At 44.0% G+C, this 27,107-nt stretch overlaps 1 protein-coding gene across 2 annotated transcripts in view; it reads left to right on the top strand.

Annotated features, from left to right (window-relative positions):
• LOC115101117 (splicing factor, suppressor of white-apricot homolog) overlaps positions 1-27,107 on the top strand; it is a 132,793-nt gene that overhangs the window by 85,438 nt on the left and 20,248 nt on the right. For both annotated transcript variants that reach the window (XM_029620333.2, XM_029620332.2), the window contains exon 13: positions 7-200. In XM_029620333.2, the coding sequence (XP_029476193.2) occupies positions 7-200 (194 nt within the window). The remainder of the gene's footprint in view (positions 1-6; positions 201-27,107) is intronic.

Below are 27,107 nucleotides of genomic sequence, written 5' to 3'. Positions count from 1 at the left end.
ATCTAGCCAAGCAGAAGCTAGAGGACCGTCTGGCTGCAGCCGCCAGGGAGAAGCTGGCCCAGGCCTCAAAGGAGTCCAAGGAGAAGCAGCTGCAGGCGGAGAGGAAGAGAAAGGCAGCGCTGTTCCTCCAGACCCTACGTAACCCCCTTACTGGAGAGCCTGAGACCAGACGTCCTGACAAGACCACCGCCATGCCTGAGGTATGGAGGCATACACGCACACACTGTGGTAGTGAAAATCCCAGTAGCGATAAGCCAGGAATAGATGTCCTGTTCCTAATGGAGTCTCTTAATCAACCTAAGGTAGGTGCAGAGTCTAATTGACACAGCTGACAGTAATGTCACTCACACACTTTCCCGAGACACCTCATCGATCGTGTCCGGAGCAACCAAGCAGGGAAATGAACATGCAAAGATACTGTCATCAGTAATATATACACACAGACTGAAAAAACACACACACACCCACAGACTGAAAACACACACACACACAGACACACACTGGGGTAAGTTTGAGAGATTAAGCCCAGACTTGTGCTCTGCTACGTCTGAGTAGTTGATGTGGATCGATGAGGGCCGGTGCTGTGTTGGGACTACGCTGCTGTTGCTGCGGCTTGCCTGCAGTCTGGGCTTTAATGATGGACACTGGCAGACTGGCTATCAGATTTATCCTGCTGTTCCTCAGAGTTTGAAAACACCTACACCCATTCGGTGTCCGTGAGAACCATAGGTGTGTGTGTGTGTGCATATGACTGTGTCATTGTGAGTACACAGAGTAACGGCGAATACATGGAAAATGTCATCGAGTCGTCGTAATCACAGTGTTTGTATCACACACCCAACTCCTTGTCTCAACGGGTGGATACCTGCACTCTGTCCGTATTAGCAAGGGCAGTGGGTTGAAATCTCTGGAATTAGACATAATTTCCCCAGCCGTTGAACGCCAGTGTGTAGGCATGGAGGTAGACCTTTCTAGTGACGATTTCTCTGGGGGAAGATGCCTATTCTACCCCCTAACAGAAGAGAAGTTTCAGTTATTTTTCAATCGTCTGTGTGAACTCCTTTGCCTGTCGGTTTCCTCCCAGTCTTAAGAAAATAGACTTACACAAGCGTTTGGGGAAATATGTACTTTTAGAGCCCTCGTTTTCATAAGTAGATATCTCTGTCTGCATCCGAAAGTTATATTGCATTTTCAATATAAATCTAGCCCTAGATCCCTGGCTCTCCCTTTAGGCATTCCACTCCATTGCTGCCTGGTTCCCCCTTCCTCTCTATGTCTAAAGCAGCTCCAGTGTTAAGAAACATATCAGCGATAAAAAAAAACGCTTGTTTATTTCCATCTTTAGTTTGTCCTCTCTCTCTCCTCTCGGCCCAACATGGAGGTGAGCGGCCTGGCCCACCCTAACGGCAGCAGTGAAAGATGCCCAGAGACCCACCGCCACATCTCACGACCCCCCCCCCATTTGTCCGAGGGACTCAACGCCACTGATTTATGGTTCCTGTCTCCAAGGTTATTGCCACAGCAACAAAACCGGGAGCCGATGGTGCTGTTGGCATCTTGTCATTGTTCCGCTGCGACAAATAAAACCCTAATTTACTTTTCCCATCAAAGCGCCCTATCAGGGTTGACTGGCAGAGAGGCTGCGATTTATGTAGACTGGGATGTGTTCTATGTACCTGTATACTTTTACTGGCTGCTTTTACAGTGGAGATGTACCTTTTAAAACTCTTCTCAGGAGGAGTGTTCTCAAGCAGCCAATCCCCTGCTGGGATTTTAACCCACTACCTTTGTGACCAGCGCACCTCCCTGACCACACTTTGAGACGTAACTCCAGTGGTACAATGGGGAGGTTAAAGATACTTTTTGTTTTGTCCGGTGTTTTTGCCAAAGCGTTGAACTTTCCAAGTTTTTCCAACTTATTCTCAGGGCTCCGCTTGCCTCTCTCCTCGCCCTTGCCCTCTTTCTGTGTTTATGTTGCAGATATATCTCTGTGTGTGTGTGTGTGTGTGTGTGTGTGTGTGTGTGTATATGTGTGTTTACGGTGTGGAGGGAGAGATGTGCGTGTGCTGTTCAGACAGACTCCGCTGTGCGCTGCGGGACCTTGTTCACAGTGAGTTTACAGTGACTCATGGCTTGTTTGTGAGTCCACTATGCGTGCAGTGAGAGTGACCGCGAGACTGAGAAGCTCAAAGGATTCTCACAAAAAAAGGGCGAAGAAGTGGAAGAGAACTCTTCCTCAATAGAGCTACAGTGCAATGAAAAAAGTATTTGCCCCCTTTCTGATTTTCTCAATTTTTGATACCGAATGGTGTCAGATCTTCAACCAAAACCTAATATTAGTTAAAGGGAACCTGAGTGAACAAATAACACAACAATTACATACTTATTTCATAAACAAAGTTATGCAAAACCCAATACCACTGTGTGAAAAAGTAATTGCCCCTTGTCGTGTCTTGGCTTACATTAATGTGATGATGATTGTTTAATCAAATCGATTAACTATGTTTAATTATTACGATTAAATTACTCAAGTAACAATTAACTCATCAGCAATCTTGGGGCACCACGTATAAAGTTTATGAAACGAGTTACTGTTTTCCGAATGAACTCTTAAAGATACAAATATCTCTTACATTTCAGTCATCAGTCATTCATTAATTGTAATTTACCTTCTATCAGTCTCATTCTGAATAACAAAATCCTTGGATATCTGCACAAATGCATAATGAAGAATCGGCGATATACAAATTGGCTTAATTATTTTACTAACTAAATAATCACACAGAATTACATAAACACACAAACACTATAGTTATTGGTTACTAACACAATGCAATGAAAAGTCCCTAGTAGACTAAACCGATTATTTTTCTCACCTTTATTTAACCAGGTAGGCAAGTTGAGAACAAGTTCCTATTTACAATTGCGACCTGGCCAAGATCAAGCAAAGCAGTTTGACACATATAACAACACAGAGTTACACATGGAGTAAAACAAACATACAGTAGAAAAATAAGTCTATATACAATGTGAGCAAGAGAGGTGAGATAAGGGAGGTAAAGGCAAAAAAAAGGCCATTGTGGCGAAGTAAATACAATATAGCAAGTAAAACACTGGAATGGTTGATTTACAGTGGAAGAATGTGCAAAGCAGAGAGAGAAATAACAGGGTGCAAAGGAGCAAAATAAATAAATACAGTAGGGAAAGCGGTTGTTTGGGCTAAATTATAGATGGGCTATGTACAGGTGCAGTAATCTGTGAGCTGCTCTGACAGCTGGTGCTTAAAGCTAGTGAGGGAGATAAATGTTTCCAGTTTCATAGATTTTTGTAGTTTGTTCCAGTCATTGGTAGCAGAGAACTGGAAGGAGAGGCGGCCAAAGGAAGAATTGGTTTTGGGGGTGACCTGCTGGAACGCGTGCTACAAGTGGGTGCTGCTATGGTGCCCAGCGAGCTGAGATAAGGGAGGACTTTACCTAGCAGGGTCTTGTAGATGACCTGGAGCCAGTGGGTTTGGCGACGAGTATGAAGCGAGGGCCAGCCAACGAGAGCGTACAGGTCGCAATGGTGGGTAGTATATGGGGCTTTGGTGACAAAACGGATGGCACTGTGATAGACTGCATCCAATTTATTGAGTAGGGTATTGGAGGCTATTTTGTAAGTGACATCGCTGAAGTCTAGGATTGGTAGGATGGTCAGTTTTACAAGGGTATGTTTTGCAGCATGAGTGAAGGATGCTTTGTTGCGAAATAGGAAGCCAATTCTAGATTTAACTTTGGATTGGAGATGTTTGATGTGAGTCTGGAAGGAGAGTTTACAGTCTAACCAGAAACCTAGGTATTTGTAGTTGTCCACATATTCTAAGTCCGAGCCGTCCAGAGTAAGTGATGTTGGACAGGCGGGCAGGTGCAGGCAGCGATCGGTTGAAGAGCATGCATTTAGTTTTACTTGTATTTAAGAGCAATTGGAGGCCACGGAAGGAGAGTTGTATGGCATTGAAGCTCGCCTGGTATGATGGCTTGTTACACCAAATGAAAAGAGAGCCGGAGAAAAGACAAAGGACTTCCCTATCGTACACACAGCTGATAACTATGCTCAGTGAAATGCTAATACTTTGCACATGGATGGCCGCTCATTTGAAAATAATTTCAATGTATACTGCATATTTACGATTGTATGCCTTTGTTGTCTCGCTGTTGAAATCGCGGTCCATCTGGGGAGTAATTCGACAAACTCTCCGGTTGGTCCACCAGACATCAAATTATTTTGTAGTTGTAGCTTCGGGGTGTCTGTTAGAATGGATCTTTCAGAGGAAGTGTTCGTTAGAATAGAGTGGTGGGTGGAAATTGTTCTTTGTCTCGTCTTCGGTCGAGTTTACTAGACTATTTTACATATACAGCTGCAGACTGTGAATGTGTAGTCTTGTAGAGATTCTCTTCTTCTCTGTTGAAAGTTTCAGCGTTTCTAGCCATTCTGTACATTTCAGCTAATGCTGTCGGTCTCGTTGGCCTATAGAGTGGTAACCATTTCAGAGTGGGGATGCACGTTCTCTGGTCTTTAGTTTTGTAGATTTCTTAACCATTCGTGACTTCCTGTCTGCCTGCTTGGTCTAATGTAAATCTTGTCAGAAGTGGGTTTTATGCACTCTGGGGAAAAGGGGTGTTCTGTGACGCCGACGTAATGTCTGTGCTCACGATGGTGTGGCCACTGACTTGGTTAAGACTTCATATGAAAAATAAGGCAGAGTTTCTACACAGTATTTACGACCGGTCATAAAGCTGGTGGGGGGGAAGGGAGAGAGGGAGGGAGAGAGGGAGGGAGAGGGAGGGGAGGGGGAGAGGGAGAGATAAAATCTGGCGCCTATGATCCTCACCCAACAGGCCAAGTCATGACACCCCTTACACTCAATAACTGGTTGTGCCACCTTTAGCTGCAATGACTGCAACCAAATGCTTCCTGTAGTTGTTGATCAGTCTCTCACAAAGGAGGAATTTTGGCCCACTCTTCCATGCAGAATCAAATCAAATCAAATTTATTTATATAGCCCTTCGTACATCAGCTGATATCTCAAAGTGCTGTACAGAAACCCAGCCTAAAACCCCAAACAGCAAACAATGCAGGTGTAAAAGCACGAACTGCTTTAACTGTCACAAACGCCGAATACAACAGGTGTAGACCTTACAGTGAAATGCTTACTTACAAGCCCTTAACCAACCATGCAGTTTTAAGACAAGTGTTAAGTTAAAAATAACAAAAAATTAAAGAACAGCAGTAAAATAACAGTAGTGAGGCTATATACAGGGGGTACCGGTACAGAGTCAATGTGCAGGGGCACAGGTTAGTCGAGGTAATTTGACCTCTGTCATTGCCAACAAAGGGTATATAACAAAGTATTGAGATAAACTTTTGTTATTGACCAAATACTTATTTTCCACCATAATTTGCAAATAAATTCATTAAAAATCCTACAATGTGATTTTCTGGATTTTTGTCCCTAATTTTGTCTGTCATAGTTGAATTGTACCTATGATGAAAATTACAGGTCTCTCTCATATTTTTAAGTGGGAGAACTTGCACAATTGGTGGCTGACTAAATACTTTTTTGCCCCACTGTATGTACATGTAGGTAGAGTTAAAGTGACTATGCATAGATAATAAACAGAGAGTAGCAGCAGCCTAAAAGAGAGAGGGGGGGGGGGTCAATGCAAATAGTCTGGGTAGCCATTTGATTAGCTGTTCAGGAGTATTATGACTTTGGGGTAGAAGCTGTTTAGAAGCCTCTTGGACCAAGACTTGGCGTAGCAGAGAGAACCGTCTATGACTAGGGTGGCTGGAATCTTGGGCAATTTTTAGAGCCTTCCTCTGACACCACCTGGTATAGAGGTCCTGGATGGCAGGAAGCTTGGCCCCAGTGATGTACTGGGCTGTAAGCACTACCCTCTGTTGTGCCTTGCTGTCAGAGGCCGAGCAGTTGCCATACCAGGCTTATCAGCTTCAGCTCACAGACGGATGGCCTGACATTCTCCTGTAGAATTCTCTGATACAGAGCTGAATGCATGGTTCTTTCTATTAAGGCAAGTCGTCCAGGTCCTGAGGCAGCAAAGCATCCCACTACCATCACCATGCTTGACCCTGGGTATAAGGTTCTTACTCTGGAATGCAGTGTTTGGTTTTCTTCAAGCACAAAAAGGACCCATGTCGTTCAGAAAGTTACACCTTTGACTCATCTGTGTATAGAACATTCTTCTAAGAGTCTTGGTGATCATCCAGGTGCTTCCAGGTACTTTTTGGTCAACATGAGTCTACTATCTGGACAAGCTGGGTCCCATTATGCCTGCCGAAAACCAGGATTTGAAACGAGTAGTTCATGCTTGAAATACCACAAATGTCGCTAAGTTAAAGCAGTTCTGCATGGAAGAGTGGGCCAAAATTCCTCCACAGCGATGTGAGAGACATGAAGCATTTGGTTGCAGTCATTGCAGCTAAAGGTGACACAACCAGTTATTTAGTGTAAGGGGGCAATTACTTTTTCACGCAGGGGAATAGGGTGTTGCATAACTTACTTAATTAAATATATATATTTTGGGGGTTGTTTGTAAACTCAGGTTCCCTTTATATAATATTAGGTTTTGGTTGAAGATCTGATAACATTAGGTATCAAATATATGCAAAAATTGTGAAAATCAGAAAGGGGGCAAATGCTTTTTCATGGTAATGAATGTCCCCAGAAAATAGCACTATCTGGTTAAAGAAAAGCAGTAAAAAATAAATAAATGAAATGCCCCGTTGGGCATATTCTCCTCTGCAGGGTAACACCGTGACAAGCGACACTAGGCCACTTCAAAGTATAAATAAGATTCAAAGAAAGTGTTTGAGGTTGGGAGTGTCCTTCCACAGTGGAAATGCTGTTTGTCAGCTCTCTTATGTGTGCCCAATGGGGGACGTCTTTGCTTGGGGACGCTAACAGTCACCTGTTCAGCCAGGAGGAGTCCTGTCATGGACGTGTCTTCTCTGTCACTCTGGCCAGCTGTGATATGGGTGTTGAAGGACGTCTTCAGTCTGGACAGGACAGAAGGGTTAGGTAGTATTGATGAGGATAAGTTGTGTTCAGGCTACAGGAATTTGTTGAACTGCTGTTGTGCTTAATCAGGTGTCTCTGTAATAGTTTGAAACCACTGGAGAGCTTTGTCCATGTGAGGTAAAGCGATCTGTGCTTACGGTACTGTGACTCCACTAGAAGTACAAGTATTGTTTTCCTTTACTTTAACGACGTCATAGACTTTGCATCAGTAGCTCAGTGAATGACGAACACCACATCTCTTACAGTAGCCGTTCGAGAACAACCCTTTCTCCTCACCAGTGGAACAAATGGTGATCGTTGTTGTTTCACAGAGATGTCCTTACTGCCAGTCGCTCCTTTGTGACATTTCTCCAAAAAGTATGATCTTTGTCCCCATGTGCAGTTGCAAACCGTAGTCTGGCTTTTTTATGGCGGTTTTGGAGCAGTGGCTTCTTCCTTGCTGAGCGGTCTTTCAGGTTATGTCGATATAGGACTCGTTTTACTGTGGATATAGATACTTTTGTAACTTTCCTCCAGCATCTTCACAGGGTCTTTTGTTCTGGAATTGATTTGCACTTTTTGCACCGAATTACCTTCATCTCTAGGAGACAGAATGCGTCTCCTTCCTGAGCGGTATGGCGGCTGCATGGTTCCATGGTGTTTATACTTGCGTACTATTGTTTGTACAGATGAACCTGGTACCTTCAGGCGTTTGAAAATTGCTCCCAAGGATGAACCAGACTTGTGAAGGTCTACAATTCTTTTTCTTAGGTCTTGGCTGATTTCTTTTGATTTTCCCATGATGTCAAGCAAAGAGGCACCGAGTTTGAAGGTAGGGCTTGAAATACATCCACAGATACACCTCCAAATGACTCAAATGATGTCAATTAGCCTATCAGAAGCTTCTAAAGCCATTACATAATTTTCTGGAGTTTTCCAAGCTGTTTAAAGGCACAGTCAACTTAGTGTATGTAAACTTCTGACCCACTGGAATTGTTGCCAAAACTATAGTTTGTTAACAAGAAATTTGTGGAGTGGTTGAAAAGTTTTAATGACTCCAACCTAAGTGCATGTAAACCTCCGACTTCAACTGTGTGTGTGTATTTTATCTAGTGTGTATTGTGTCCCGTGCATGTTGTGTGTTGTGGCGGTGAAGCTGGTTTAGTATTCCATTATGAAGCCGCGGCACGGAGAGTCAACTGTCGGTAGGGTTCGGCAGAAAGAGCACTATCGGCACACAGAAAGATTTACATTTATTTTGTGAGGCTTGCATTTCATCTGGGGTTATGGCTGTGACAGGAGCCCATCAGGAACACAGCGAAATACTGACCGGCTTTAGCAAGGGCTGCCAGGGAAAATAAGAGGAGGGCAGAGAAAGAGATTAGGAAAGGAGGTGAAAGAGAAACATTTGAGTCATATTTTTAGGAAGAGGTAAGGAATGCGGTTTTTAAATCATTTCACGATTTGAATAGTATCATTCATTTGTCTGATAGCCTGACATTCTAAAAACATGTTTTTTTTTCAATGTACAGTTTTAACCTGAGCACTGCTCAGGGCATTACATTGTAATTAGTTCCCCCTCTGCTGCTATACCAGCCTCCACTCTTCTGGGCTTTCCGCGAGATGGAACATTGCTGCGGGGACTTGCTTCCATTCAGGCACAAGAGCATTAGTGAGGTCAGGCACTGATGTTGGGCAGTTAGGCCTGGCTCGCAGTCGGCGTTCCAATTCATTCCAAAGGTTTTCATTGGAGTTGAGGTCGGGGCTCTGTGCAGGCCAGTCAAGTACTTTCAAACCGATCTCGACAAACCATTTCTGTATGGGCCGAAAAAGGAAAGGGCCTTCCCCAAACTGTTGCCACAAAGTTGGAAGCACAGAATTGTCTAGAATGTCATTGTATGCTGTAGCGTTAAGATTTCCCTTCACTGGAACAAAGGGGCCTAGCCCGAACCACGAAAAACAGTCCCAGAGCATTATTCCTCCTCCGCCAAACTTTACAGTTGGCACTATGCATTGGGACAGGTAGCGTTCTCCTGGTATTCGCCAAACCCAGATTCGTCCGTTGGACTGCCAGATAGTGAAGCATGATTCATCACTCCAGAGAACATGTTTCCACCGGTCCAATGGCGGCGAGCTTTACACCACTCCGCTTGTCATTGCGTATGGGGATCTAAGGCTTGTGTGCAGCTGCTCGAACATGGAAACCCATTTCATGAAGCTCCTGACGAGCAGTTATTGTGCTGATGTTGCTTCCAGAGGCAGTTTGGAACTCGAGGACAGACGATTATTATGCACTACACTCTTCAGCACTCACCTGTTCTGTGAGCTTGTGTGGGTTACCACTTTGCTGCTGAGCTGTTGTTGCGCCTAGACGTTTCCACTTCACAATAACAGCACTTACAGTTGACCAGGGTAACTCTAGCAGGGCAGAGATTTTACAAACTGCCTTGTTTGAAAGGTTGCATCCTATGATGGTGGCAAGTTGTAAATCACGGAGCTCTTCAGTAAGGCCATTCTACTGCCAACGTTTGTCTATGGAGATTGCATGGCTGGGTGCTCGATTTTATGTGTCAGCAACGGGTGTGGCTGAAATATCCAAATCCACTAATTTTGAAGGGGTGTCCACATACTTTTGTATATGTAGTGTATGTGTCTGCCAACTGGGCTTCCTGTGCTCCCTACCATACTCTCTTCAATGACCCAATCACGTCTTTCACTTATTATTCCTCATCTATTCGTTTTACTGTTTTGAAGTAGCTCATTGGCATGATGGTAGTTTACCATCATATAAAGATATGTTAAAAGCAGAGTTAAGTTCAGACTTTCTAGTATATTACTGCATTAATGATTATCTGTCAAATGAGACAAGTGTTCCTAAAACATTAGCAAAGCTACAGTGAATCTTATGATGAATAAAAATTTGATGGATAATTGTCCTAGAACCAAACGTCTTGGTGAGTCATGTCAACTTCTGCTCCCTGTTGAGTGGCGTTATTGGGAAGCCAGACTCTCTCTCCTGCCCCTTTCCCAGAGAACATGCTCTGTTCTTAGATAACCCAGCTTATGTCCCCCCCTTCTCTCCTCCTCCTCTGTGGATGGATATCCCTGTCCGTAACGTAATACCCTGTTAAAGACCAGATCCTGCTGCAAGTTTAGCACGGATTGAACAGATTACAATTTTTTTTAAGCATACCTTTAGACACCAGTACCTAAACCCTCTATTCTCCGTCCATCCGCCTACCATCCTGCCAGCACTTCGGCCAAACGAGAAATGCCAGATCCAGATGTCCAAGACTCCTAGTTTCTTATCAGGAAACTAAGAAGTTCCTGGACAGCATTAGCCAGAGACACCTAACCGAACACTTAGGGCTCCTCTTCTCTTTATCGGAGTGTTTTATTGTACTCTGCTGTGAGAATTAGATTTAATGATTGAATAGAGCACTAATGAAAGCGTGCAGAAAGAAACCAGGAAGCAGCAGATGGAGAAAAAAAAAGAAATCTAGAGAGAAATGACACAGGCTATTTTCTGTTTGTCGTTTTTTTGTTCTCTCTCTTGTTCTCCTTTCTGCGTAACAAATTTAGAGGGAAAGTTGCAAGTAAGTGAGGGATCGATAGTGCCGCAGGAAATGAGGCTATCAGAGACTGTTTGGAGCTTTCAATCAAAACCCTGCTGCTGCTCACTTAATTTAGTTTAAAAATAAATTCAAGGCCGGAATTTTAAGAGGGCTCCCTGCTCGTAACATGACCTAAATGGAATAAATTGGACAGGGATTAGTTCTCTTGGTAGAACACTGAGTGTGACCTCGGCAAAACAGTACTCTCGCATAGGGCCGATTTGCCATGGGAGGGAGGGAGGGCCCAGATGTTGGGGCCCCTCCCCCAAAAAGCTGATTTTACTGCATATGCTGAAATGTAGCTATCACTGACTTTACTCTACTCTGATCCATATTGTGGTGTTATTAGCGTTTGAGGCTGGGGGGAAGCACCTTGCAAGCCTTGTTAGCTATTTACTCAGATGTGCTGAAGCTGCCAGACACACAGAGGGCATCTCTCCCAAATGCTGTGGTATTTACTGAAAATGTATATTTGTTTAGGCTACAATTTATCCAATTTGAATCCCAAATTGTGACAGATCAGGCTTTTAGTCAGTCTGTTTTCTCAAATGAATTCAGATTTTGCAAACAGACCATGTGTGCTGATCAAAGTCGTAATTTCTGGTCCTACTTTTCACCTTGAATGTACTCCGTCTAATTAAGGAGTGTGTGCGTGTGCGTCCTAGCCAGCTGGCCACGGTGCGCTCTGTGCTCTCTGATGAATTGAGCCATAAATCGTTCAGCGGACGGCCACATCTCCCACTCTCCTACCCTTTGCTTGTATTGATTTATTTATAGAATCAATTCCAAGCAACAGGTTCATGAATATTGATGCCTTTCAATCTAATCTCTTAATTGATTGAGTTTGATACGTTCTAGTTCGAACACACACACTCTTGGTAAATACTGTCTACTTATGTGACGATGTTTCGGTAGAACCATGTGTACGCAGATGTGTACCTGCCTGTGTTCGTAAGTGTGCGTGCGTGCGTCTCTCTCCCTTTCTCTCTGCCTCTCCCTCCTTGCCCAGCAGCCCTAGTCACTTCTGTCAAGAGCTGCTGTGATGTGAGCTGCTGTGAGGGGTAGCTTTCTAATTGATTGGGCTCTTTGTCTCTGTGCTGACATGCTCTGTTCAAAGGAAGGGCTTCTCTCCTGGGAGCCCTGTCTCTCTCCAGCAGGTAGCTCAGCTTCTTTAAAGGGCCAGCCAGAGCCCGGCAGGGCTAATTGACGTGATTAGAGACAAAACCAGGGTGGAGAGGTGAACCGCAGATACCGCTATGCTACTCCCCCTTTATTCCTCTCACGTGCTCACTTGCTCTCCTTCTGTCTCTCTCCTTCTGTCTCTTTCCTTCTGTCTCTCTCTTGGTCTCGCCTTCTCTCGCTCTCTCCTGGCTACAGCAGCTCTCTGTTGGCATGTGTGTATCTGTGTGTACTCGGGCTCTATGTGGAGCGGTATGAAGGGGATCATTGGATGTTTTAAATTGATATTTTAATATTTGCCTTGCCTGGCCCATAGTTCCCCACTTTCCAGGCATTCCAGGGATAAAGGGTTCTTCTTTATCCGAGCCTGTCAGGTGGACAAAAGCACCCAATCTGGTGGCTTTGTTCTGCAAAATGGCTCTCGTTTGCCCAAATAAAAGGGTTAATGATTTCCCGCTTGGCCATATAACTTACATGTAATTGCGCATTCAAGTTTTTGGGGAAATTGTGAAAGCTTACCAGCCCACCCGTTTCTCTTTCTAATTGGCTTTCAAGCTAAATTTTGATTATGGCTTCTGTGATTGCCCCAGCAGATAAAGGATCAATGCTTTTGCCATTTGAGGTCTGTAAACCCATTAAGACAGCCCTGTATGGAGGGAGGGGGCATGAGATTGAGACTAGAGGTCAACCGATTCATCAGGTATTTCGTTTTCAAAAACTGAGAGTGATTTGTAACCTGAATTCAGGCCAAAACATTTATTTATGTTTTTAGAGGGAGAGAAACGCGGTGCCAATTGTGCGCTGCCCTATGGGACTCCCAATCATGGTCGGATGTAGTCGGATGTTTACATACACTTAGGTTGGAGTCATTAAAACTTGTTTTTCAACCACTCCACAAATTTCTTGTTAACAAACTGTAATTTTGGCAAGTCGGTTAGGACATCTACTTTGTGCATGACACAAGTAATTTTTCCAACAATAGTTTACAGACAGATTATTTCACTCATCATTCACTGTATCACAATTCCAGTGGGTCAGAAGTTTACATACACTAAGTTGACTGTGCCTTTATACAGCTTGGAAAATTCCAGAAAATTAGGTCATGGCTTTAGAAGCTATTTATAGGCTAATTGACATTATTTGAGTCAATTGGAGGTGTACCTGTGGATGTATTTCAAGGCCTACCTTCAAACTCAGTGCCTCTTTGCTTGACATCATGGGAAAGTCAAAAGAACTCAGCCAAGATCTCAGAGGGAAAAAATGTAGACCTCCCCAAGTCTGGTTCATACTTGGGAGCAATTTCCAAGCGCCTGAAGGTACCATGTTCATCTGTACAAACAATAGTACGCAAGTTTAAACACCATGGGACCACACAGCTGTCATACCGCTTAGGAAGGAGATGTCTCCTAGAGATGAGCGTACTTTGTTGCAAAAAGTGCAAATCAATCCCAGAACAACAGCAAAGGACCTTGTGAAGATGCTGGTGAAACAGGCACAAAGTATCTATATCCAGAGTAAAAAGAGTCCTATATCGACATAACCTGAAAGGCCGCTCAGCAAGGAAGAAGCTACGGCTCCAAAACCACCATAAAAAAGCCAGACTACGGTTTGCAACTGCACATGGGAACAAATATGGTACTTTTTGGAGAAATGTCCTCTGGTCTGATGAAACAAAAATAGAATTGTTTGTCCATGATGACCATCGTTATGTTTGGAGGAAAAAGGGGGAGGCTTGCAAGCCGAAGAACACCATCCCAACCGTGAAGCACGGGGGTGGCAGCATCATGTTGTGGGGGTGCTTTGCTGCAGGAGGGACTGGTGCACTTCCAAATAGAGGGCATCATGAGGCAGGAAAATTATATGAATATATTGAAGCAACATCTAAAGACATCAGTCAGGAAGTTAACGCTTGGTCGCAAATGGTTCTTCCAATTGGATAATTATCCCAAGCATACATCCAAAAATGGCTTAAGGACCACAATGTCAAGGTATTGGAGTGGCCATCACAAAGCCCTGACCTCAATCCTATAGACAATTTGTGGGCAGAACTTAAAACGAATGTGCGAGTAAAGAGACCTACAAACCTGACTCAGTTACACCAGCTCTGTCAGGAGGAATGGGTCAAAATTCACTCAACTTATTGTGGGAAGCTTGTGGAAGGCTACCCGAAATGTTTGACCCAAGTTAAACAATTTAAAGGCAATGCTACCGAATACTAATTGTGTATGTAAACTTCTGACCCACTGGGCATGTGAGAAATAAAAGCTGAAATAAATAATTCTCTCAACTATTATTCTGACATTTCATATTCTTAAAATAAAGTGGTGATCCTAACTGACCTAAGACAGGGATTTTCTACTATGCTTATCACAATTCCTGACATTTAATCTGAGTTTAAATGTAGTTGGCTAAGGTGTATGTAAACTTCCGACTTCAACTGTACATCATAATAATAATACTTAGAACCTAACTTAGAAATACATTTGATGATAGAATTCTCCCCCTACCCTCCTAGGCAAGTCTATTATACAGCTACCTGCTAATAGCCATAATGGCGCTGTACAAGGTGACCGTGTGTGTTTGAAAGAGTACTTTCCCGTAAAAAGCAACCATTTGTTTACCTACATTAGACAACTTTTTTCCAATATTCCTGTAATTGTGTCATATTTATTCCCATGGTAATTCGTTATGGATCCATAATTAAATAAACATCTGCATTTTGAGAGTATTTCTATCATAATTTTGTTGATACTCTTCTGCTATTTTGAGTTAGAAATGTAACACTTCAGAGTACTTACACATCAAATACATTGCAGGTTCACACCTACAGTAGCCGGGCTATAAAAGAGTATTGTCCTGCTAATCGGGCTACAAGTGTTTGAAAACCTGTTTTCAAAATGCCACCAGCTGTCCATCACTATAAAAACATAGCGTCTTGTTTACATTCTTTATTGTAACCACAATGTCACAAATCATTTGTATCCACCTTTCCAATTACTTTTAGTAATTTTATTTATAGTATGGTGTTTATATTCTGAGAAAAAAGAAAAACCCTCTGGTTTTCCATTAGGATGGAACGGAAAATATGGCGCTGTACAACGAGGTGTTTGGGAGTAGGCTACACAGTACTGGGCTATTTAGCTAAAGAATCCCCGTGTCATGCACGCGGGAGACCTGGATTCACTTCCCCGACTGGGAGGAAGGAGTAGGCTGTCCTTGTAAATAATAATTTGTTCTTAACTGATTTGCCTAGTTAACTTCTTGACGCTACCCATCCCTTAAGCAGAATAATTGTCATCAGCAACCGCTGAATAGCATAGTGCCACAGTCAAATAATATTACTAAAAAAATTATATTCATGAAATCACAAGTGCAATATTGCAAAACACAGCTTAGCCTTTTGTTAATCCACCTGTCTTTGATTTTGAAATGATGCTTTACAGCGAAAGCAATCCAAGCATTTGTAAGTTTAGCGATCACATGACAAAACATTAAGTACACTTAGCATCAGGTAGCTTGGTCACGAAAATCAGAAAAGCAATGAAATTAATTGTTTACCTTTGATCTTTGGATGTTTTCACTCGCAAGACTTCCAGTTTACACAACCAATGTTCCTTTTGTTCCATAAAGATTATTTTTATATCCAAAATACCTCTGTTTGTTTGGCGCGTTATGTTCAGAAATCCACAGGAAAGAGCGTTCACGACAACAGACCAAAATTTCAAATAATATCCGTAATGTCCACAGAAACATGTCAAACGTTTTTCATAATCAATCCTCAGGTTGTTTTTAAAATATATAATTGATAATACACTGTTCAAAAAAATAAAGGGAACACTTAAACAACACAATGTAACTCCAAGTCAATCACACTTCTGTGAAATCAAACTGTCCACTTCGGAAGCAACACTGATTGACAATAAATTTCACATGCTGTTGTGCAAATGGAATAGACAACAAGTGGAAATTATAGGCAATTAGCAAGACACCCCCAATAAAGGAGATGTTCTGCAGGTGGTGACCACAGACCACTTCTCAGTTCCTATGCTTCCTGGCTGATGTTTTGGTCACTTTTGAATGCTGGCGGTGCTTTCACTCTAGTGGTAGCATGAGACGGAGTCTACAACCCACACAAGTAGCTCAGGTAGTGCAGCTCATCCTGGATGGCACATCAATGCAAGGTGTGGCAAGAAGGTTTGCTGTGTTTGTCAGCGTAGTGTCCAGAGCATGGAGGCGCTACCAGGAGACAGGCCAGGAGATCGTGGAGGAGGCCATAGGAGGGCAACAACCCAGCAGCAGGACCGCTACCTCCGCCTTTGTGCAAGGAGGAGCAGGAGGAGCACTGCCAGAGCCTTGCAAAATGAACTCCAGCAGGCCACAAATGTGCATGTGTCTGCTCAAACGGTCAGAAACAAACTCCATGAGGGTGGTATGAGGGCCCGACGTCCACAGGTGGGGGTTGTGCTTACAGCCCAACACTGTGCAGGACGTTTGGCATTTGCCAGAGAACACCAAGATTGGCAAATTCGCCACTGGCGCCCTGTGCTCTTCACAGATGAAAGCAGGTTCACACTAAGCACAAAAGCATACAAACACTTTCCAACCAAGTAAAGGAATTACAAAAGTCAGAAATGGCGTTGAAATTAGTCACTTACCGTTGAAGATCTTCATATGTTTGCAGTCACAAGAGTCCCAGCTACACAATAAATGTTTGTTTTGTTCGATAAAGTCCATCTTTATATCCTAAAAACAAAAAGTTTTGTTGGTGCGTTTTGTTCAGTAATCCACTGGTTCAACGGTGGTCAAAACATGCACACGAATACCTCCTAATAGTACCGGTAAAGTTCGTTGAAACATGTGAAACGATGTTTATAATTAATCCTCAGGTTGTCAATTGTCTAAATAATCTATAATATTAATCCGGACAATAGCATATTCAATAGAAAGGAAAAACAAAGGGCGCGCTCTCGGTCACGCTCAAAACCAGCACTGCATGATTCTACAGTCCACAGAGAAAGGTCTCATTCTTCTTAATTTTTCAGGAAAAAAAAGCCTGAAATGATGTCTAACAGGCAGTTTACTTTGGGCACGCTTCTCATCCAGATGTCGAAATAATGCCCCCAAGCCATAAGAGGTTAAACACTATCAGAAAGAATGTTAGTACTCATTTATTTTTATTTGAATCCTAAGCCATTAATGAGTGAGTCACTCATCTTTATGTAGGTGCCGCCATATGACTGTTAAAAAAAATAAAGTGACCGATTGTAATCTGAATAAAGGCCAAAATAATATTTGTAAAAGCCAAAACATTTTATTTCTGTTTTTAGAGGGAGAGAAACGCTGGGCCAATTGTGCACCGCCCTATGGGACTCCCAATCACAGTTGGATGTGATGCATAATAATAATAATAATAATACTTAACCTAGAACCTAACTTAGAAATACATATGACGATAGAATTACCCTCCTTCTAGGCAAGTCGAGTGTCCAGCTACCTGCTAGAACAGTGGGAACGTTTCCCTAGGCAGTGCCATTATTAGTGCATTGCCCCTTAGTGTTGCTTTGTGCTACCCAGTGTGGCAGGTTGGGGGTCCTTCCCATTGGCTAGGTCTGTCTTCTGTGCGTGGCTCTGCAGCCCATCTCGTGGCCTTGAACCTTACGCGCTTTCAGTGGATACAGCTGGAGAACTGCAAGGCAATTCCATATGGTCCTGCTAATAACAGGGTTAATAATATATCTGTGAGAATATCCAAGGGGCTTTTATATAATTCTAAATTAATAATAATAACCGCTTTGTTTAAAAAAAATAACAATATTTTGGAGATGATTTTGTTTTCAAATAATGTCAAATGAGCGAGATAAAGGCCATTCTTGAACATGGGGTGAGACATTGTTACTAATTTGTAAATAAAGCCAGTTTGTTATTTAGAATTATTTCTTTATGTTTTTAGAGGAAGAGAAACCAAAAACCTACAGTCATCTCACGGGTCTCCCAGTTGAGGCCGGCACTGGTATTGAACCAGCATCTGTAGCAACACCACTTGCACTGCTATGCAATGTCTACAACGTGAACGGTCGGGAGTGGCCTACAGTACGACCTTAATAGCAAAATAATCCTAACAAAATAAAATAATAAAAACTTTAGTGTAACAGTTTTAGTAAATAATACTGAAGTCGTTCACAATTATCAGTTTCATGTCGTCCGTTCATTGTTAGAGACACAGTAGGACACAAAAGCATAGTGCATTTACATTACATTTAAGTCATTTAGCAGACGCTCTTATCCAGAGCGACTTACAAATTGGTGCGTTCACCTTATGACATCTAGTGGAACAGCCACTTTACAATAGTGCATCTAAATCTTTTAGGGGGGTGAGAAGGATTACTTTATCCTATCCTAGGTATTCCTTAAAGAGGTGGGGTTTCAGGTGTCTCCGGAAGGTGGTGATTGACTCCGCTGTCCTGGCGTCGTGAGGGAGTTTGTTCCACCATTGGGGGGCCAGAGCAGCGAACAGTTTTGACTGGGCTGAGCGGGAACTGTACTTCCTCAGTGGTAGGGAGGCGAGCAGGCCAGAGGTGGATGAACGCAGTGCCCTTGTTTGGGTGTAGGGCCTGATCAGAGCCTGGAGGTACTGAGGTGCCGTTCCCCTCACAGCTCCGTAGGCAAGCACCATGGTCTTGTAGCGGATGCGAGCTTCAACTGGAAGCCAGTGGAGGGAGCGGAGGAGCGGGGTGACGTGAGAGAACTTGGGAAGGTTGAACACCAGACGGGCTGCGGCGTTCTGGATGAGTTGTAGGGGTTTAATGGCACAGGCAGGGAGCCCAGCCAACAGCGAGTTGCAGTAATCCAGACGGGAGATGACAAGTGCCTGGATTAGGACCTGCGCCGCTTCCTGTGTGAGGCAGGGTCGTACTCTGCGGATGTTGTAGAGCATGAACCTACAGGAACGGGCACCGCCTTGATGTTAGTTGAGAACGACAGGGTGTTGTCCAGGATCACGCCAAGGTTCTTAGCGCTCTGGGAGGAGGACACAATGGAGTTGTCAACCGTGATGGCGAGATCATGGAACGGGCAGTCCTTCCCCGGGAGGAAGAGCAGCTCCGTCTTGCCGAGGTTCAGCTTGAGGTGGTGATCCGTCATCCACACTGATATGTCTGCCAGACATGCAGAGATGCGATTCGCCACCTGGTCATCAGAAGGGGAAAGGAGAAGATTAATTGTGTGTCGTCTGCATAGCAATGATAGGAGAGACCATGTGAGGTTATGACAGAGCCAAGTGACTTGGTGTATAGCGAGAATAGGAGAGGGCCTAGAACAGAGCCCTGGGGGACGCCAGTGGTGAGAGCGCGTGGTGAGGAGACAGATTCTCGCCACGCCACCTGGTAGGAGCGACCTGTCAGGTAGGACGCAATCCAAGCGTGGGCCGCGCCGGAGATGCCCAACTCGGAGAGGGTGGAGAGGAGGATCTGATGGTTCACAGTATCGAAGGCAGCCGATAGGTCTAGAAGGATGAGAGCAGAGGAGAGAGAGTTAGCTTTAGCAGTGCGGAGCGCCTCCGTGATACAGAGAAGAGCATTCTCAGTTGAATGACTAGTCTTGAAACCTGACTGATTTGGATCAAGAAGGTCATTCTGAGAGAGATAGCGGGAGAGCTGGCCAAGGACGGCACGTTCAAGAGTTTTGGAGAGAAAAGAAAGAAGGGATACTGGTCTGTAGTTGTTGACATCGGAGGGATCGAGTGTAGGTTTTTTCAGAAGGGGTGCAACTCTCGCTCTCTTGAAGACGGAAGGGACGTAGCCAGCGGTCAGGGATGAGTTGATGAGCGAGGTGAGGTAAGGGAGAAGGTCTCCGGAAATGGTCTGGAGAAGAGAGGAGGGGATAGGGTCAAGCGGGCAGGTTGTTGGGCGGCCGGCCGTCACAAGACGCGAGATTTCATCTGGAGAGAGAGGGGAGAAAGAGGTCAAAGCACAGGGTAGGGCAGTGTGAACAGAACCAGCGGTGTCGTTTGACTTAGCAAACGAGGATCGGATGTCGTCGACCTTCTTTTCAAAATGGTTGACGAAGTCATCTGCAGAGAGGGAGGAGGGGGGAGGGGGAGGAGGATTCAGGAGGGAGGAGAAGGTGGCAAAGAGCTTCCTAGGGTTAGAGGCAGATGCTTGGAATTTAGAGTGGTAGAAAGTGGCTTTAGCAGCAGAGACAGAAGAGGAAAATGTAGAGAGGAGGGAGTGAAAGGATGCCAGGTCCGCAGGGAGGCGAGTTTTCCTCCATTTCCGCTCGGCTGCCCGGAGCCCTGTTCTGTGAGCTCGCAATGAGTCGTCGAGCCACGGAGCGGGAGGGGAGGACCGAGCCGGCCTGGAGGATAGGGGACATAGAGAGTCAAAGGATGCAGAAAGGGAGGAGAGGAGGGTTGAGGAGGCAGAATCAGGAGATAGGTTGGAGAAGGTTTGAGCAGAGGGAAGAGATGATAGGATGGAAGAGGAGAGAGTAGCGGGGAGAGAGAGCGAAGGTTGGGACGGCGCGATACCATCCGAGTAGGGGCAGTGTGGGAAGTGTTGGATGAGAGGGAAAAGGATACAAGGTAGTGGTCGGAGACTTGGAGGGGAGTTGCAATGAGGTTAGTGGAAGAACAGCATCTTGTAAAGATGAGGTTGAGCGTATTGCCTGCCTTGTGAGTAGGGGGGGAAGGTGAGAGGGAGAGGTCAAAAGAGGAGAGGAGTGGAAAGAAGGAGGCAGAGAGGAATGAGTCAAAGGTAGACGTGGGGAGGTTAAAGTCGCCCAGAACTGTGAGAGGTGAGCCGTCCTCAGGAAAGGAGCTTATCAAGGCATCAAGCTCATTGATGAACTCTCCGAGGGAACCTGGAGGGCGATAAATGATAAGGATGTTAAGCTTGAAAGGGCTGGTAACTGTGACAGCATGGAATTCAAAGGAGGCGATAGACAGATGGGTAAGGGGAGAAAGAGAGAATGACCACTTGGGAGAGATGAGGATCCCGGTGCCACCACCCCGCTGACCAGAAGCTCTCGGGGTGTGCGAGAACACGTGGGCGGACGAAGAGAGAGCAGTAGGAGTAGCAGTGTTATCTGTGGTGATCCATGTTTCCGTCAGTGCCAAGAAGTCGAGGACTGGAGGGAGGCATAGGCTGAGATGAACTCTGCCTTGTTGGCCGCAGATCGGCAGTTCCAGAGGCTACCGGAGACCTGGAACTCCACGTGGGTCGTGCGCGCTGGGACCACCAGATTAGGGTGGCGCGGCCACGCGGTGTGGAGCGTTTGTATGGTCTGTGCAGAGAGGAGAGAACAGGGATAGACAGACACATAGTTGACAGGCTACAGAAGAGGCTACGCTAATGCAAAGGAGATTGGAATGACAAGTGGACTACACGTCTCGAATGTTCAGAAAGTTAAGCTTACGTAGCAAGAATCTTATTGACTAAAATGATACCGTACTGCTGAAGTAGGCTAGCTGGCAGTGGCTGCGTTGTTGACTTTGTAGGCTAGCTGGCAGTGGCTGCGTTGTTGACACTACACTAATCAAGTCGTTCCGTTGAGTGTGATAGTTTCTACAGTGCTGCTATTCGGGGGCTAGCTGGCTAGCTAGCAGTGTTGATTACGTTACGTTGCGTTAAAAGAACGACAATAGCTGGCTAGCTAACCTAGAAAATCGCTCTAGACTACACAATTATCTTTGATACATAGACGGCTATGTAGCTAGCTATGTAGCTAGCTACGATCAAACAAATCAAACCGTTGTACTGTAATGAAATGAAATGAAAATGCTCTAATAGTGCTCTAACTCCCCCTTGCGCTGGTCTGGAGCAATGAAGTGGTGGCACAGGGTACCATACTAAACCACAAATTACCTCTAAGTACCACTGTACCATATCATATGCAGACAGAAACATATCATCAGTAGACATAATTGCAAATGAGTACATTCTTCCAATGGAAAAAAAAAAAAAAAAAAGCAATTTAGTTACAAGTTGAACTTTAATTAAATGAGTTGACTCTTCACATGGGATGATTTCTCTGAACAACAAAAGAAAGTGAATATTGAATGATCCCCAATGATCCATCTCATCTCCCAAAAATGTTTTCAACATCTCAGGCTTCCATGTTTTCTCCCTGGACCTCCTCAATGTCCACCTCTTGAACATCAGACTGAGGTCTCATCTTCACTGTCACTTTACAACCTTGTTGAGGGAGGCTCATCATCAGGCTCAAAAAGCCTTGAAATTTGCCCGGATGGTACCAATTTCTTTTAACCCTTATATTGGTCAGCCTGTTGTGTGCTTTGGTGTGTGTGTTCCCCAAACAAGGACCAGTTGCACTCTGAAGTAGCTGATGTTGGTGGGATTTGGAGGATGATGGAGGCAACAGGGAAAGAGCCTCAGATCCACAAAGTCCCTTCCACCAGGTGGCTGATGAGATATGTTGGAACAACTGCCATATTGCATCTCCATCCCAAAGCCCTTGCTTGGAAGTATCCTTCGCCAGACTGCCAAGAACCTTGCCCTCATCCAGGCCAAGGTGGCAAGACACAGTAGTGATGACACCATTGGCCTTGTTGATCTCTGCACCAGACAGGATGCTCTTGCCAGCATACTTGGTGTCCAACATGTATGCTGCTGTGTGTATGGTCTTCAGGCAGAGGTCTTCACACTTTTTGATATATTTTAGAACTGCAGTTTCCTCTGCTTCGAGCAACAGTGAAGTGGGCAGGGGAGTATGGATTTATTCTCTTACATCTGCAAGCAGAGTCTGAACATCAGACAGGATGGCATTGTCTCCCTTAATCAGTGCAATGGCTACTGCTATAGGTTTCAGGAGTTTCAGGCTGCTTACCACTCTCTCACAAAATACGTCATTCTGGAGGGTCCTCTTGATGGGGCTGTCCATATTGGCAGATTGTGATATGGGCATTTCTTGCAGAGACTGCTTCTCCTCCAAGAGACTGTCAAACATGATGACACACCACCCCAACAGTTGTTGCTGGGCCGCATCAATGTGGTGCTCTTATTCTTCTCACTTTCCTTGGTGAGGTAGATTGCTGCTATAACTTGATGACCCTTCACATACCTACCATTTCCTTGGCTCTCTTGTAGAGTGTATCCATTGTTTTCAGTGTCATGTTGTCCTTGAGGAGAAGATTCAATACACGAGCAGCACAGCTAATGGGTGTGATGTGCGGGTCGGACTCCTCCGCTTTAGACCAAGCAGCCTTCATGTTCGCAGCATTGTCTGTCACCAGTGTGAATACCTTCTGTGGTCCAAGGTCATTGATGACTGCCTTCAGCTCATCTGCAATGTAGAGACCGGTGTGTCTGTTGTCCCTTGTTTCTGTGCTCTTGTAGAATACTGGTTGAGGGGTGGAGATGATGTAGTTAATTATTCCTTGCTCACGAACATTCGACCACCCATCAGAGATTATTCGCAATAGTCTGCTTTCTCTATGATTTGTTTGACCTTCACTTGAACTCTGTTGGACTCTGCATCCAGCAAATGAGTAGATAAATCCTGTCTGGTTAGGTGGGGTGATTGCTGGGCGGAGAACATTCAGAAATCTCTTCCAATACACATTGCCTGTGAGCATCAGAGGTGAACAAGTTGGATACACATCTCAAGCAAGACATTCATCAGCATTTCTCTGACTACGTTCCTCCATTGAGACAAAAAAACATCTGATTCCAGGAGGACCATGAGCTGTAACTATCGATAAGGTTTCTGATTCATAATTTTCACATCGGATAGAAGTAGAGGGACTTTTGTCAGAGGTTGCTTGTTGTGTGCGCTAAGGGAACTTGGCCAGATGATTCTGTATCTTTGGTGCATTCTTCACATATGATTTGGCACAGTTTTTGCAAAGGTACACAGCTTTTCCTTCTACATCAGCTGCAGTGAAATGTCTCCACACATCAGCTAGTGCCCGTAGAATTTTCATGTAAAGATTAGAAAAAACATTGTTTAAAAATAAATATATTCAAATACAATTCCATATACAGATAAATAGTTAAGCCGTTAGATTAAACAACTCCTTTGTAAGATAAATGTTTTAAAATGAAACGTATGTAAACCGGTGAATTAACACTCCTCAGTTAGCAGGCTCAAGCAAGCTTAAAAACCATATGGTAGCAAAAACGAACTACCAGAAATTGTTAACAAGTTCATACTAAATTTATACACGCGGTGTTGTAGGCTACTATTTACTAGTTAACCTTTTGCGACGAGCAAACCTGTATCCGGGAGCGTAATCATAGCCTCAAACGCATTAGAATAACGCAACGGACATAAATACCCCTATAAACTTTTCCTATTCATGAAAATCGCAAATGAAATGAAATAAATATATTTAAACACAAGCTTAGCCTTTTGTTAACAACACTGTCATCTCAGATTTTCAAAATATGCTTTACAGCCAACCCTAGACAAGCATTTGTGTAAGTTTATCATGGCATAATGCTATGCTAGGCTTTGCTGGCAGCAGGCAACATTTTCACGAAAATAAGAAAAGCAACCAAATTATATAATTTACCTTTGAAGAACTTCAGATGCTCAGGAGACTCCGTTAGATAGCAAATGTTCCTTTTTTCCAAAAAGATTATTTTTGTAGGCGAAATAGCTCCCGTTTGTTCATCATGCTTGGCCGAGAAATCGACCCTAAAATGCTACAACTATAACTTTTTTCAAAATTTGCTCCATAATATCGACAGAAACACGGCAAACGTTGTTTAGGATCCATCCTCAAGGTGTTTTTAACAAATACATATTCGATAATATATCCGTCGAGGCAGTTGGTTTCTCATAAGAAGCGATTGGAAAAATGGCTACCTCAGTATTTTACGCAAGGTTTTCTGCGAGAGACACCATGTGACCACATGCCATATGTGGTCCCTTACAGCCTTTCTTTAAGGGAAATGCCTAAAAAGACGTCACAATGCTGTCGACACCTTGGGGAAATTGTGGAAAACGTAAGCTCATTCGTAGCTCATTCACAGCCATATAAGGAGTCATTGGCATGAGGCGGTTTTAAAAAATGCGGCACTTCCTGGTTGGATTTTTATCTGGGTTTCGCCTGTAACATCAGTTCTGTTGCACTCACAGACAATATCTTATCTATCCTACCCTTTGCAAACCTTAATTGTAATACAGTAGATGCTATAAAGTCCTATAGTCATCACACAGCTGTTCATATGGAGTAGAATGACTGACTGTCAGATTACAGTTCATGGATTACATTAGAGATGTGTTTTTTTCTACTTCCAGTCGGTAGGGGTCTCTCTCTGGCCAACCACTCATTCCCTTTTTCTCTCATATGGTCTCGCTTGCTCTCTCTCTTGCTCTCTGATAGCGAGAGCTGGCTATTACCTGACCATATGCTTGGACCGGGGGAGTTTAAAAACACAGCCTAGTTTTTAGGAGCTGGCAAATCCCCTCATCATCTGGCGACCCCAATCAATTTGCCACGTGGTGAAGGGGTGCTGATCTAAAGCCTCCTAGTCAGATTACAGCTCTGGCAGCCCCAGACCAGACTCAAACATTGCACAATCACAGGCCTCTTCTCTTGATTCTAGCCCTCTGTCTCAGCTCCATTCACTTAGGCATGGTGATGTCTCGTGCCCAATTCCCATAAACTATGGTCAACAGCAGGGTTTTTGTTTTCTGAGGCATTACGAGCTAACCTATACCCTGAAGACTCAGAACTCAGTCGTTAAAGTGAACATACTGGTCACTTTAATGTTTACATACTGTTTCACTCACTTAATATCTATGTACTGTATTCTAGTCATGGATCATGCTACAGTTGAAGTCGGAAGTTTACATGCACTAACAGTCGCACGTGGCTTTTTGATTTGCTGATAGCTACTTTAAAAAAAAAAGTAATATCTTATGATACTGTATGTGGTTGTCCCACCTGGCTACAGTTGAAGTCGGAAGTTTTCATACACCTTAGCCAACTACAGTTAAACTCAGTTTTACACAATTCCTGACATTTAATCCTAGTAAAAATTCCCTGTCTTAGGTCAGTTAGGATCACCACTTTATTTTGAGAATGTGAAATGTCAGAATAATAGTAAAGAGAATGATTTATTTAAACTTTTATTTCTTTCATCAAATTCCTATAGGGTCAGAAGTTTACATGCACTCAATTAGTATTTGGTAACATTGCCTTTAAATTGTTTAGCTTGCGTCAAACATTTTAGGTAGCCTTCCACAAGCTTCCCATAATAAGTTTGGTGAATTTTGCCCATTCCTCCTGTCAGAGCTAGTGTAACTGAGTCAGGTTTGTAGGCCTCCTTGCTCTCACATGCTTTTTCAGTTCTGCCCACAAGTTTTCTATGGGGTTGAGGTCAGGGCTTTGTGATGGCCGCTCCAATACCTTGAATTTGTTGTCCTTAAGCCATTTTACCACAACTTTTAAAGTATGCTTGGGGTCATTGTCCATTTGCGACCAAGTTTTAACTTCCTGACTGATGCCTTGAGATGTTGCATCAATATATCCACATAATTTTCCTGCCTTGTGATGCCATCTATTTTGTGAAGTGCACCAGTCCCTCCTACAGCAAAGCATCCCCACAACATGATGCTGCCACCCACGTGCTTCGCTTCTCCAGCATGCCAGTGATCATTGAAGGTGAGCATTTGCCCACTGAAGTCCGTTACGGTGCCAAACAGCAGTCAAGTCAAGACCCTGGTGAGGACGAGAGCATGCAGATGACCTAGCCTGAGACGGGTTCTGACAGTTTCTGAATGTATTCTTCGGTTGTGCAAACCCACAGTTTCATCAGCTGTCCGGGTGGCTGGTATCGGATGATCCTGCAGGTGAAGAAGCCGGATGTGGAGGCCCTGGGCTGGTGTGGTTAGATGTTGTGAGGCTGGTTGGACATACTGCCAAATTCTGTAAAACGATGTTGGAAGCGGAATATGGTAGAGAAATGAACATTAAATTATCTGGCAACAGCTCTGGTGGGCATTCCTGCAGTCATGTCAATTGCATGCTCCCTCAAAACTTTGACTTCTGTGGCATTGTGTTTAAAACTGTACATTGAGTGTCCTTATATTGTCTCCAGCACAGGTGCACCTATGTAATGATAGTTCTGTTTAATAAACTTCTTGATATGCCACACCTGTCAGGTTAATGGATTCACTTGGAAAGGAGAAATGGTAACTAACAGGGATGTAAACAAATTTGTGCTCAATATATTTTTTGTGCGTATGGAACATTTCTGGGATCTTTTATTTCAGCTCTTGAACCATGGGAC

The sequence above is a fragment of the Oncorhynchus nerka genome, linkage group LG19 (assembly GCF_034236695.1).
Source record: "Oncorhynchus nerka isolate Pitt River linkage group LG19, Oner_Uvic_2.0, whole genome shotgun sequence".
Lineage (NCBI taxonomy): Eukaryota > Metazoa > Chordata > Actinopteri > Salmoniformes > Salmonidae > Oncorhynchus > Oncorhynchus nerka.
This window is presented reverse-complemented; position numbering and strand designations above follow the sequence as displayed.